Raw genomic sequence first — 14277 nt, 5'->3', positions numbered from 1 at the left:
ATGAGAAAGCTTATTTATGAGACAAAGAAGCTCGCCCTCAGAAAAATCCTGTATCTGATCTATCATTTCTCCTACCTCCATTTCTAGATCACTCAACCAATTCAATACCATCAACCTTATCGCGTCCTGACGAAACTGGGGTACAGTAGAACGAAGAATTCGAGGGGTGGAGACAGATACAGGAAGTACGGGATCATCAGTCATTTCAGGTGCAGTGGCCTGAGGTGGAGGTGGAGAGGCCTGGGTTGGGGGCGTAGTGGCCTGGGTTAGAGGGGGTAAGGAATGTACCGGTACTGGTTGGAAAATAGGGATTTAGACAACCGTGGGCAAAGGAGGGGGAACCGGGGGTACAGGGGAACAACATTTGGTGGTCCATGGGGAAGGGGTGTTAAGGGTACATATTGGGGCGGGAGTCGTTCGATCAGTAATCCATCAGTATCTGAATCCACATCTTCTTGGTGGACCTGAACTGCTACTGTTGGTCTAACCTATATATTCCTTTGATGTTAATAATCTATGCTTTCTATCTAAACATTCCTTTTTTCCCTGAACTTCCTTATCCTTCAATTCCTTATACTTCTGATACTCTGTCTTCCTTTCCTGTTTCCTTTGTACCTTCTCTGCCTTGAGCTGCCCCTCCTTCACTTCTTTCCTCCACATACGCAAACTGTCAAACATAGCTGGCCTAACTTTCTTTAAAAATAATTGTTTCTCTAAATACTCGAGTTTGTGAGGGTCCATTGTTCCCTCTAACGGCATTGCAACTGGGGATCCCCTTTTGTATATTTGTTCCACAATGCATTATACATAATGGGACAAATACCATATTTGATGTACATCTCAAACTTTGGCGTACCTTCTGGTGGTGCCGGCTAACTTGCTTCCAAAATGCTCTGCATATCGCAGCAGCAACAACAAAACTTCCAAAGGGTGCTAAGTACAGGCATGTTATACAAGATATAAAAAACTTATAAACAGAGAGAATTAAAAAACATTCTCACGTTACTTGTAAGAAAAAATGTTGGCCAAAACAAATAGCAGGTTCCAAAACAGATTTCAAGCAGATACCAGACAAATACCAAATCAAGCAAATACTAAGCAAATCCTAACCATATGAACCGGTTCAGTACAGATTTACCTTGTGTGTAGTCTTCAGCTCCCACCTGTCGATCCTCCCTGATCCAAAAACGACAGTCCGAAGGCCCCAGTCAAGGCAAGCAGCCACCAGGAAGATCAGAGTCGGAAAGCTGAAAAATCACCTTGGACCATGAGCAACACTAGTCTTTTCAGGTGGGGCGCCCCTCAGCGAAGTTTGTCTTACCGACCCGATATCCTCCCCTGGTATGACTGCAAGCCCTTGATGGGGCCCCTTGTTGGGCACCAATTTGTGGAACGGATTAATTAATAATCTGCTGGTGCAGGGTCACCACTTCGCCACGGGTTCTTAACAAGTAAGGAGAAATCGACACTTGAGCGAAGTCCAACCATAGGTCATTTATTAAGAGCTCATGAATGGGTCTCCATCCGACAAGTACCATCATGATACCCAAGGAGAGAGCACACTGAACGATGGTTACATGGGTTTTTATAGCAAGAGATCACAGACAAGAGACGCCCAGAGGTAAATAGAGCTTTGGGAAAAACACACAAATGAGGTAACGGCAAGAATCGACAGCCTTGGTGTCTTATGCAATTGCTACGTCCTAAGGCTGAACAACAAGATATGCTATCTGAGTGGACTTTACTTGAGGAGTAACCATTGCCTGAAAACCTTAGAACAGATTGCCAGTCTGTTCTTTTGCACTGACTCTGAATGTTTACACAGCCTACAATGCCCCAACCTAGATTCTTTACCAATGTTTATATAGATGCGGTGTCAAGGATAGAGCCAGGCTGAAAACAGGACAGGGGTGAAAATGGATGAAGCACAGCTTAATTAGAAAACGAGAGGATTCAGATTTTACATTTTAACAAAGTGGTCCATAAACAGCTGGGAAGCAGACTTGATCTTTTCTGTTTGTTTGCCAAATTACTTATTACAGGTTGCTTCTCCCACCCCGTCAGCCCTTATCTTTTTATGGCAATTTTCTAAATTGTCACAGACGGACGTTATGCAGCTTAATCCTCAAATGCTCATCGGTTCAATCCTGCCACGTGATTTTAATATTTGCTTGCGATTTATCTTCGGTATCACTCAGAATTGATCGGGGAATTCCCAAAACACTGGAGTGTACAATATTTATTGTATGCTCTATGCATTTTGAGCAACCCGCTACTGGACCCTACGTGCTCCTGTTATGATGTGAACCTTTCTATGTAAGATGTATAAAGTTATTATTCTGGACGTTTGAGACAAGGTATCCCTGCAGTTCCTAGTGGGGCTTTCCTGATCAAGGCGCTTGGTGCCGAAACTTGCGTAGATGAAGATTCATCAACATTCTGAAGCCACGTATTATTGTTTTTTAATGATGATGTTGTGGTGACATTAATTTGTATTTAAAAATGTATTTCTGATCATGTAATTGCGTGCACCTGTACTCTAAATCGCTGTCAACGATGTCATGTTGTATGTTAGTGACTGTATGAATATTGTGTGTAGTTTTATTTGATGTTATACTATTAATTATTCACTACTTGTGTATCCTGATGTTTTTTATATAATAGGGTCATGTGTTTATAATGAAAGATATAAAACTAATTTCAAGTATTGTGTCTGTTGATCAAAATATATAATGTGTTGTTAATCATAGTTGCTCAAGGAGTTTGTTTATACATTATTTCGTTTCCCTGCCCTGAGAACAGTATATTTAATCAGGGGGTTCCTATTTGTTTACATTGGCTATCTTTGTAAAGGCCATTTAACCCCCATGATCTACAAATCCTTTATTGCTGTCCCACCCAATAGCCCCTCCCTAGCTACAGCGCACTCTGGCTTTGACTTCTGTCCACTGCTCCCACACCAGATGGCACCCCAACCCCTTACTGTTCCCTTCTATAAATAAACAAAGAAAATATTGCCAGGATTCTAAAGGAAGTGGATTGTGCCAGTGTTCATGAGAAAATGCATTTATTGCATTTTCAGGTCAGTAAAAATAACGCAAACACAACCCTGGTTCTGCTGTGCAGCCTGTGCTTTGCCACAAGCTCACACCGTATTATGTGTGCCGCTGTGTATGCTGCACAAATAGCGCTTAGTAAAGAAACACGAGCCTATGTGCTATAAGTGGTGATTAATGCTCTTTTGAAATATTTTCCCGTGTTCTGTGCCAAATCTGGTAGCTCGAATTATCGGCTTGCAGAAGCTTACTTTTGTTTCCACTGAGACCCATGGCCCTGCATCTGCATCTCTAAAGAAGACATGGTGTGCTTTAGGTCATATGGAATCCCTACACTCAGGGCGTGCTTTAATATATAACTTTTCCCCCATGCCTTGCAGTATCGTAATTGAACTGCAAATAATATGGGTTATAGTCCATTAAGCCAATTATCGACCTCAAAGTTGAAAACCTAAGTCAAATAAGCGAAATGTGATCAGAGACCTCCAGTCTACAAATAAGTATCTACAAGGCTGTATTGTTACACTTTCTCTGAGCAAGCCTGCTGCTTAGGAGGACCAGTAAATAGCGCATACTGCAAGAGTTGTGCTTCACAGTACAGTACATAACAAGTGTTTTTGTTTCCCACTCATGTCATCAACCAGAGACAGATAAAAAGGTTGGTTGCTCCAACCAGACATCTGACAATTCTATATCTGTAGCAGTTTCTCTAGCCTACCCTGCTATCCTACTAGATCGTTACAGTGTTAAAAGTCATACTAAGTTGCTCATCTTTTAAGTGAGCTCTTTTTATAGGGCACTTTTATTTGTGAAGTTTGTGTATCATCCTGCCACAGTATATGTCCATGGTGTTATAAATAACGAGTGTAGGTCTTATATAGTTACTGTTATTGACTCCAGTGGCCGAGCCTAGGTGCCAATAATTTATCCTGATACTTTCAGATTACACACAGCCCTGGCACCTTAAATTACACTATGATCGCAAAATCTGGAGCAATATTTCACCAAGGCACTTACCAGCTTATTTATTGTGTGTTCATCAGTTTTACCCATAACATTGTTGCAAACAGGAATAAAACAAGCATTTGCAATAAAATAGATCTCGTATTTACGAGAGTTTAAGCAGTTGTCATTTACAATGGCAATAGCTCAAACTCTTATAAATGCGATACCTCGGCCGCCATTGTCCCAGGCTGCTTGAAAGGGAAAGTGGGCATGGTGGGGAAAGCACGCCGTGCCCGCAGTAGGAGAAAACCATTAAAGAAAAGAGTGCTTGCAAACTAAATAAGACATGCCGTGTCGCATCCGAAGTAAAGGGACCAGTCGCTATGGGTGTTTACCAATGCAGACAAGGCGGTACCAAGGAGGGACTAACAACCCTAACAACAAATCGCAAGCCAGTGTTTACGAAGGACAATGACACAGGCCAATGAAAAATGTGTGGAGAGTGGGCGGGACTTCTCTTACATACTCCACTACAACAAGTCTAGTAGAGCAGCGCATGTGCGCTGACTCAGGCTCGACCTAAAGAAGGGCGGACACTCCTTGTCTCAACTTAACCTCTTACCGCCTAGGATGGAGAACAGCTTTGTCTGACAGAAGACAGCCCCTCTGAGTTGGCTGCCACGCTGTGAGAGAGGGACAGTGCTACAGGTTACTTAAAATGTGCTAAAATGCAACTTATTTTATTTAGGTTTTAAACTACATTTGTGTCACACATTGCTTCTTTTGTGCCCCAAAAGCAGACCATGCGCAGACTGAGGTTAAGGTTAAATAAATGTTACCACAGTCATTAACCGCTCAGAGACCGGTGTACCATTACTGTCGCAACTGACGTACAATGCAGTGATTGGCCACAATATATACTTTGGTTTCATCAGCTACAGCTTGTCGCCTCATGATTGTCCTGACTTATTCGTGTGTTGCTTCAATATATTTATTGTTTTAATTTGATATTCAGTATGTGTTCATTCTTTATTGCTTATGGTTGTGCCATTGTCGCTAAACACAAGCCGTTAGACCCCATAATAGGTAAGCAGCAATTCCAGGTTTAACAATGGATGTTTTAACCAATTAAACTACGGCTAAATAGCCACCCAAGAATACATGGCTAAAAGACAACACCATTGACAACGGCCATACATCTCGGCTTGCCGAGACCTATTGGCTCTGCCAATGCTTCTTTGGTTTTTAGGCATGGGGAGATTATGCCATTGCCTCAGTATCACAGGATATTGATCTGACGCCAAGACTCCAACCTGGCTCCACAGTTTTAAAGTTAACAGGTCACGGTCGCTGCTGTGCAGCTTGGCTGAAAATTAGAGCACCGTCACTGAACTTTTTTTCTTTACATTAAGCCATGTGGGACAAATGTAAAAAAAACATTAACAAAGCCAATAGATCTCACATAGTCGAAAACTATTGGCTTTGCCAATGCATGCTTACATTGTGGAAACATTGACAAAGCCAATAGATCTCGCTTAGTCGAAACATATTGGCTTTGACAATGCTTGTAGACATTGTGGGCATTCTTTGTGCACAGTGGTGCTCGCTCCTTAATGCTTGTATTGCCATAGTGTTGAAAAATCATCACATATTGTATGAAGGCAGCATTTGCACAATATTTTTTTCTCTAATATTAGTGGCTATTCTTTATGTATTGCGTTATGGTATTGATTATTGGTTTATTCATAACTTTTGCACTAATGCTATTTGAGGATTCAGCCGGTACGTTTGGTGCAACCTGTCTGCATCCATCTTTTGTCTATTTATTCATGCACTTCACTTTGAATCAATCCATGTCCTTCCTCTCCCATTAATTACAAATGCTTTATCACACCCTATTCCGTGCACTCGCCCATTCATCCGTCTGTGCACTCGCCCATGAAGTATTCTATGCACTGTCACTGGTTCATCCAACTGTTGGCCAGTTCTGTCATTCATCCACTTGCCCATCCTCGAATGAGACAAACATCAGTCGCTGAAGAAGACATTTTTCACTTATAAAATAGCCCTACCTGTTGGCGTAGGGTAGTTCTTGGTGCTGCATTTACTTAAATGTGGAGTTGATGTCATACAGTGTGTGATGTCTTCAGCGATGTCTTTTGTGCATGTCATTAGCAACTCCTTAGGGGGTTGAAGCTTGTATTGAAACGTCAATATAAATTAAGCAAAGATTACGCACATCACGCCCTGCACCCATTTTCACTATGACTCAGTCATCTGTCGCTCTCACACAACACTGAAACTCTTCCACCCCACCAGCACCACCTCACTACACCAGTATTTGTCCCGAATAAACCTACTTTTCCTTCTGTGAACCTAACTCCTCCTCCGAAAGCCTCATATGCGAACTTATAATAATATTTCTATACGATTGATACCTATGTAACCTTAATTGTGTATGCGTTTCCCTGTTACTACATAAAAGTATTATGTATATATGTTTCATTGAAACATTAAAAATACTATAAACAGTTATCGTTATTTCCAAATGAACCTCTGTGCATTCTTTCCTTGTTTTTTTTTTCTTAGATGTATAATGAACTAACTCAGGCACTTGATGAAGCTGGCAAAGACGGCTCGGTTCTGGCTGTTCTAACAGGTACTAATATTATGGGACATTTGTGGCTGTTTTTCAGTTTCCTAGGATGTCTGGGTTTATCGTCATTTGTCATCTTTAAAAACAGGGCAGTTGTACTCGCCCTATGATAAACATTTGTTCATACAGTAAGTGACTGGGATTTCTTATTTTTCTAGACGCTTATATTGAGATGGCACTGGCTAGTGTATAGGAATGCTTTATTTAAAAAAACAAAAAGCACTTTCATTTCCATTCCTAACGTTGTTTTGAACATGGTCTATCACTGTTTAATCAGCAACCGTTATAATGCCTACTAGATTGTACAGTATAACTCCTAGAAAAGGATAATTTCTACATTTTTCCATACATATTATCTGTATTAACCATGATAGTTCTATGTTACGCACACATTGCCACATATACTGTTTTCCATTTTCTCCATGTAGTATTTATCTAGCTTTCTATTTAGCCTTTTCACCAAACTATAGTTTTTCTGCAAGCAAATCATACTCAATATCAATAAATAAAGGGGCTTTTGGTGAGCAGGCTTCATCTATTGGTCTGTTAAACTGTCTGTTTCATAATGCTTCCTCCCACGACATCATATAGCATGAGGCAGACAGTATCTATTAGTACCCTTCATTGCGAGTGGCTTCTTAAATAAAAAAAAGCCTATGCACATTGTTTACATCCGTCTAGGAATAGTTTCCTTCTCTTCAACGACAAAGCTGGTCCAATATGTCCTTTTATATATTTTTAAATATTTAAATAACCTTTTTCTGTTTTGCCTGCACTTCACGTTCACCGTTAGATAGCGGTTTATTTTCCATCTCATTTTTAAAGTTGATGTTATAAGTATGCAAGTCACATTGTAGCTGCTTGCGATTTGAGTGCTTGGTTAGGTCTTTAGTTAGCCTTGTCTCCTTCAAAAAAAATGATAATAATTTGCATGGCACAAGTGAAAGACTTGTTATTTAAAAAGCATCTCTAGTAAAATAGCCACATCAGTTAATGTTGTTTAAATGGACATTTTTATTGCAAGTGTATAGTGGTCACATTTAAGTGGCAGCATGTTTTTCACTTCACGTTTGTGACATTAAAAATAACCTTTGCACTAGCTTACAAACGTCAGTCTTTTTGGCTTTGGTCGTGCTTGTTCTGATCATAGTTTATTAGAAAATTAGTTGCATCAAAACATAACCAAGAATCCATAGTAATATTTAATTTTATTTCCACAACATTCAAGATGTCAAATCTGACCAATAACTAGTTCCTAACATAAATAAAAGCTTCATTCTTGAATAGTTATCATCTATATAAAGTTCCTTCCTATTTCTTTAACACCCCTCTAAGAGTTTAAAAAGTTGCTCATCCATGATCCACTGTACCAGTTTTTCAAATTTCTTCCCGGTCTTCAAGTAGAGTTTAAACTGTCCCTGAATGTGGGAAAAACAGGAATTATCTGTTTTCAAGCTGTTTACGTTATTGCTACCACAGTCCGTTTTTAGGTCTCGGCCTGCGTAGGCTGCGCTTGCGCAGTCTCGCTTGGCGAGATTTAACGTTTTCTAGTATGGGGCATGAACCCGCCCCTCTTCTCCATTGGCTGGCTTCCTAAACGGAGGCCAGCCATTGGAGGAGAGGTGCGTCTGTCCATTTAAGCCCCGTCTTTTTCGGATTCGGGGGCGTGTATTCTAATTTCTTTCTCTCCTCTGGAAAGTAAATATTCCAGCCAATGGGAAGAGGAGAGAAAGAAAAACACGCCCCTGAATCTGAAAATGACGCTGCGTTTCTCCGAGGCATTTCTGCTTGACCTCGGAGAAAGATGGTGGTGTTCATGGCGTCAATTCCGTCCACACGGCCCGGCTGGTGCTCGTCCCCTCCCCCTGCTCTCGGCTCCCTCGGTGCTCCTGTGTCCGACCTCGGCGCTAGATATCGTCGTACACACCTCCTCCCTGGAATTTTGAAGGATGTGCGTCTTGTAATGGTAAGTTTGTTCCAGCACAGCATTCCAATCTGTACCGTAGTCCATAAGTGTACACGGAGGGTGGTTGGGTTTCTTCTTTAATGCTTTCCCTTCAAGCAAGTTCCGATAATACTCCCAATTCTATGCAGTCATGGCGTCATCCCCATCCACACGGCCCGGCTGGTGCTCTTCCCCTCCCCCTGCTCTCGGCTCCCTCGGTGCTCCTGTGTCCGACCTCGGCGCTAGATATCGTCATACACACCACCTCCCTGGAATTTTGAAGGATTTGCGTCTTGTAATGGTAAGTTTGTTCCAGCACAGCATTCGAATCTGTACCGTAGTCCATTAGTGTACACGGAAGGTGGTTGGGTTTCTTCTTTAATGCTTTCCCTTCAAGCAAGTTCCGATAATACTCCCAATTCTATGCAGTCACTTTCTTTGTTTTATTCTGTTACTTGATAACCCCAGCACTGCTGCTTGGGTTCCCATGGACTGAGACCTCTTCTCCACTTCTGTTAAGTAATGAATGCACAAAGGTATGCTTCAATCTGCTTTATTTTACGTCTCAGGCCCAAAGAGGGACACAACGGGCCACAGCCGTCACACTGCAGCACCGCCACACACCAGAACATGAATGAGCCATCATTCCACACATGAGGACACATGCTTCATACTACAGTATTCCAAACCTATTTGAGTTTGAGGTACATAAGCTGGAGGCAGGTTTGCTGCACATTGCCAGATCTATGGCCTGGACTAATGAAAGAGGTACTCTTCAAACCAGGCTTTGAATGCTCATTTTCATTTGACCCAGATGTATCTAATTATTCATTTACTACACTTAATTGTGTTTGTTTAATAGAAGTGTTTTGTTTTGTTTTATGTAGCGCCGCCACTGTAGAAATTATTTATTTTATAGCATACAAGGAAGGCCTTTATTCATTCTACATAAACAGCGTTTGTGATTCATCCTTAGAGAAGAGTTCTGTTTTTCAGTTATTTATGTCATTACATTGTGATGTTTTACACCATTCTTTTCTCTGCAATTGAATATATGTAAAACAATAAAGTGCTAGCAATTATATATTGGAGAGAGTAAGAGAGAAAAAGAACAAGCTGGAGCGAGAAAGAGGGTAAGAGAGGGTAAGAGAGGGTAAGAGAGGGTAAGAGAGGGAGAGAGAGGGAGAGAGAGAGAGAGAGGGAGAGAGAGAGAGAGAGGGAGAGAGGGAGAGAGAGAGAGAGAGAGAGAGAGAGAGAGAGAGAGAGAGAGAGGGGGGGGGGAGGGGGGGAGAGGATCTGGAGAAACAAAGTGAATGAGGAGAGAAGGAGGGCAGCTACCTTGTATTACACAGAGAAGAACCAATTTACAGGTATGAGCACAATGGTGGTGACAACAGCAGAAAGTGGACTTAAACATGTGAGTGGGCTAAACGAGAACATGATGTATAATGAGTGAAGAACAGGCAAGATTTGGTGTGTGTGTAGGTGGCTCTGTGGGTGGCTCTATTTGTGTGTGGGCTGCTCTATGTGAGTGGCTCTGTGTGGGTGGCTCTGTGTGTGTGTGTGGGTGGCTTTGTGTGTGTGGCTCTGTGTGTGGGTGCAAATGCAATAGGTCTCACATTTGAGAGTGATTAAGCTATTGACATTGTAAATAACAATGCCGTTTCTTTAAATGTTTTAAAAACATAAACAAAAATAATGTCATGAGCAATGCCAATAGCTCTAACTTTAACAATGCCGAGACCATTGCATTGTAAATGCTTGTTAAGTACATGATATAAACTTGGGATTTTAGGAGACTCTGCAAGCTATGCCCAAGGGTAATCGCAGCAGTTCCTTCAGGGACCTTTCTTAAAAGATATGACATACTTTAAAAGATTCAAAACTAGAGCAAATTGTGGTATTTTGTGGTAAACTCTCTGAATAGATGTTAGACCTGGCATTTTTTGGCATGGTTTACCCTGACGGTTTGCTTTCTGTCCTCCTTTTTTGACGTCGTTTTTGCTGGCTTTCTGACTCTGAGCATTTTACCACTGCTGACCAGTGCTAAAGTGCATGTGCTCTTATCTAAATTGTAATGATAATTTGTTTATCTATGATTGGTATATTTGGTTCGCTTATAATTCCCTAGAAAAGTGGTATACCGTATACCCAGGGCCTGTAAACCAATACTAGGGGCCTGCAGCACTGATTGTGCCACCCACAGAAGTAGCCTTTCAAACCTGACTCAAGTGTGCCACTGCAGAACCGGTGGGCACAGTTTACTACCACCTCGACTTGGCATTTTTTAACTACTTGCCAAACCTTAAACTCTCCTTTTATTACATATCAGTCACCCCTAGGTAGCCCTATGCAGGGCTCGAAAAATCATTTAATTTTTACTAGACCCGAAGTTCTAGTAACCTAAAAAATATACTCGACCTAACTGATATGCACTTGACCTCAGTTTCTGGAAGCGAGCAAATGTGACAAGTTAACAAGATTTAAAGGCATTTTTATTGCTCATTCACTTTGTGAGCAATAAAGATGCCTTTAAATCTTGCTATCTTGTCACATTTCCTCTGCTTGACAGAGGTCAAAATTCAGTTTGTCTTCCTACTCGCCAGAAAGGGAGAGTAGCACCTACAAATAGCTTGGCCTTATTGAATCTGGTTCGCAAATGCGAGCGGATTTTTCAATCCAAGCCAGCTATGAACCGAGTGCTGTGTATGTAAAACGTAGGACAAGTACCTTTTTGTGTTTTACATTTCCTGGTAGTGACAACCAACCAAGTTCGTTTTCACTGCTGTGAGGACTGCTCCTTATAATAGATTAATATTGGAAATTCCTTAAATACCCTTTTTAAGTGTAATTCCTTATTGCAGAGGAGTAGCTGCTTTATGGTTTTATGGAATTGGATTGGTAATGACAAATCCTATACAGTGGTAAAGTTGCAAGTGCACTTTTTATGTTAATTTTAAGTGAAACAAAAGCGGATTTGATTGATCTCTTAAGCATTTTTACTTTATGCACTATGCACATTATGTTTACCTACTGTAGGTAGTGCCCAAGTGTTCCCGAACCACTGTACACTGCTAGACATCACGGTTGGTATAGCAGACCCGCCTAAAATTCTTTAGATTCTTTCAGAGGTTTTTGCCTTACTGGATTCTGTTTAGCAGGGAGGTACTCTTATGTGCTCTATCATAAACAGATGCAACATGCTCGTAACTATTTTTAGATTATTTGCTGCAGTGAATCATGTATTGGTCAATATGGAATTGCCTTATTGTGGAGATGTATTTTGTGCTCTGTTTTGTACACAGATGCTTTGATGTTAATTTTACTACTGAGCGGTATCTCAATGAACTGTGTATCTCTTTTATTTGTTATGTATTTTATTGAGATGTTTGCTATTGTGTACTTTGGTGTTTCTAAAGACAATGGTCCCTAGACAATAATCAAATCCGAGTTAATAAATATAGACTCAGTCAGTACTATATCCCTCTGTCCAGCCGGACAGGAATTTTATATGTAATCAAAGAAGGTTTTTTAAGTGATACAAAAACAATATAAGTGGGACACAAGCCTGCATCCAACTTAAGAAGGAAGGACATGCACATAAAGTAAAGGGTTCAGGCAAAAATAGTTTTTGTTTAGAGCACATTTCAAAAGGAACAAACTGAATATAATTGAGACACCATTACACATTAGACATGACAAATAGAATAGTGTATATGGTGTACAAAGTGTTGACAGCATTTCGATCCCTTAAGTAAATGCTGGGATCATCTTCAGGACATTTAAATTAGCATTTCTGTATTCAATAGCCTGTAATTGCAAGAACCATGGGAGAAATAAAGGAAGAAAAACAGAGAAGAAATAACATTGAATGAAAATTTGACAATTGGAAGTACATCCAAAGTGTTTGTGAAGTTCTCGAGTGTAATATTCGACGTGATGCGCGGCGCTACTAAAAAAGAGGATGTGAACGTGGATCAACCGTGCTATATAACAAAAAGTGAGAAAGAATGATAGAGAAACGGAGAGTGGAGCCAGGGATCAAGTGGGCGGTGATAGCATGATCTGGCAAATCGTGGGGAAAAATGGTAAGAATAATTCTATTGGTAGCCGTGATGTAGATCAGAGGAGACAGAGAAGGCGCAAGAAAAATTAAGGTATTGCTGTTACCTATTTAGTGTCAAAAATGTTCAGTGGACGTTCGCCCTGATTGGAGAGCGTAGCCTCACGTTTAAGGAGAGTGTGTAGTGCACAGTGGCACTGGCGGTGGTCCTGGAGGGGGAAAGGGTATCACCAAAGGTGCTAGAACTGACAGTAGAGTGCACTGTTTGTTAGTGTGAGGCTCAGACTTACCTATCCCGTATGGGATGAGGCACTGGAATGCACAACGCACACAAGGGAAAGGCCCAACCGATGGGGATGACGCTGTGACTATGAGGGGGCGTAGGATATCTGGCAAGTCATAACGGGAATGTGGACATCCCAGGGATAAGTTACATTGGCACTCGCAGTCAATGGTGAGTAATGGCTTGCCTAGATCTGCAAAACAACATAGAGCAATTTGGGGATAATGCACAACAAGTGAAGAACATAAGAATTACAGGATTTGTGGGCGCGCTTACCGCAGGTGACGGAGTGCCGGATTCGGCATGTAGATTAAAGCGAGCCACGTTCACGGTCTCGAGTCAGGGTGCGGGCCAAGGCTAAACGAGAGACATTAAGGGGGTTTTTAATATCCAATGCCAGTTATTCAGCAAACCAAACACAGCGTGCAGGATCGGCGTGCTTACCAGGTAGGGTTTAGATCATGTCACAGTGTCTGCTTCCGGTCACGAAGAGGCGTTAACCGGGCTGCAGAATTTTAAGGAGTTTGGATTGGTGGAAATGCGGTCAGGTGACCAGGAAGACTGGGAATGGAAGACGGAATGAATGGATGCAAAATGGCGGCCATCTTGAAAAGGTGAATTAAATGTAATTACGCGCTATTCCCTGATGCATGGCCAAGCAGAAAGAGATAATATAGAATAACATAGAGTAACAAAAAGTGCGTGGTTAGACGGAGAAAAGACGTGAGTGCATCAGTAGCATCATGGAAGAATTAAAAGGCATAGGGGGAACAACAATTGGTGGAGAGTGAGAACAGCATTTCTTAAAAACCAGTATAATTCTGCAGAAATCATAAAAATTAAAGCATAAATTGAAGGGAAGAACTCTAAGCTACTCAGTATAGTAAAAATCAGATCAAAGAGGTCCAATCCTCCAAGCGGTTAAGTCCAGTGTGGATACTTCCAGTCCTCAAAATCCATTTTAGCTTCTCCTTGTTAAGGAGCTGAGAAATGTCAGCACACCTTGGTGGCGGTTTAATCACGCTGATGATTGTCCATCTTATATCTTCTTCAGTGTGTCCTGTTGCCTGAAATTGTTCAACAAGGGGGGCATTTGGCGTATTGCAGCGTACTCTGCTGCAGTGCTGACAAATCCGTATATGTGCCTTCTGCGTGGTTTGACCGATGTAAATTTTGTTACAAGGACATAAAATTGCATAAATGACATTCCAGGTGTTGCAATTTGAGAAGGATGTACGTTCAAACTTGATTTTCATAGACAAATTCTTTACCTTCAATCGTAGTTTGGCAAACAATACAATCTCCACATTTAGCATGTCCTATTAATGG

The 14277-nt window shown here is 41.3% G+C and overlaps 1 protein-coding gene across 4 annotated transcripts in view; it reads left to right on the top strand.

The window, feature by feature from the left end:
• The window catches only part of ECI2 (enoyl-CoA delta isomerase 2), a 379316-nt gene that overhangs the window by 139253 nt on the left and 225786 nt on the right, over positions 1-14277 (top strand). For all 4 annotated transcript variants that reach the window (XM_085607188.1, XM_085607189.1, XM_085607185.1 and 1 more), the window contains exon 5: positions 6591-6660. In XM_085607188.1, coding sequence (XP_085463314.1) covers positions 6591-6660 — 70 coding nt within the window. The remainder of the gene's footprint in view (positions 1-6590; positions 6661-14277) is intronic.

Source organism: Triturus cristatus, chromosome 5_2, assembly GCF_964204655.1.
Source record: "Triturus cristatus chromosome 5_2, aTriCri1.1, whole genome shotgun sequence".
Classification (NCBI taxonomy): Eukaryota; Metazoa; Chordata; class Amphibia; order Caudata; family Salamandridae; genus Triturus; species Triturus cristatus.
This window is presented reverse-complemented; position numbering and strand designations above follow the sequence as displayed.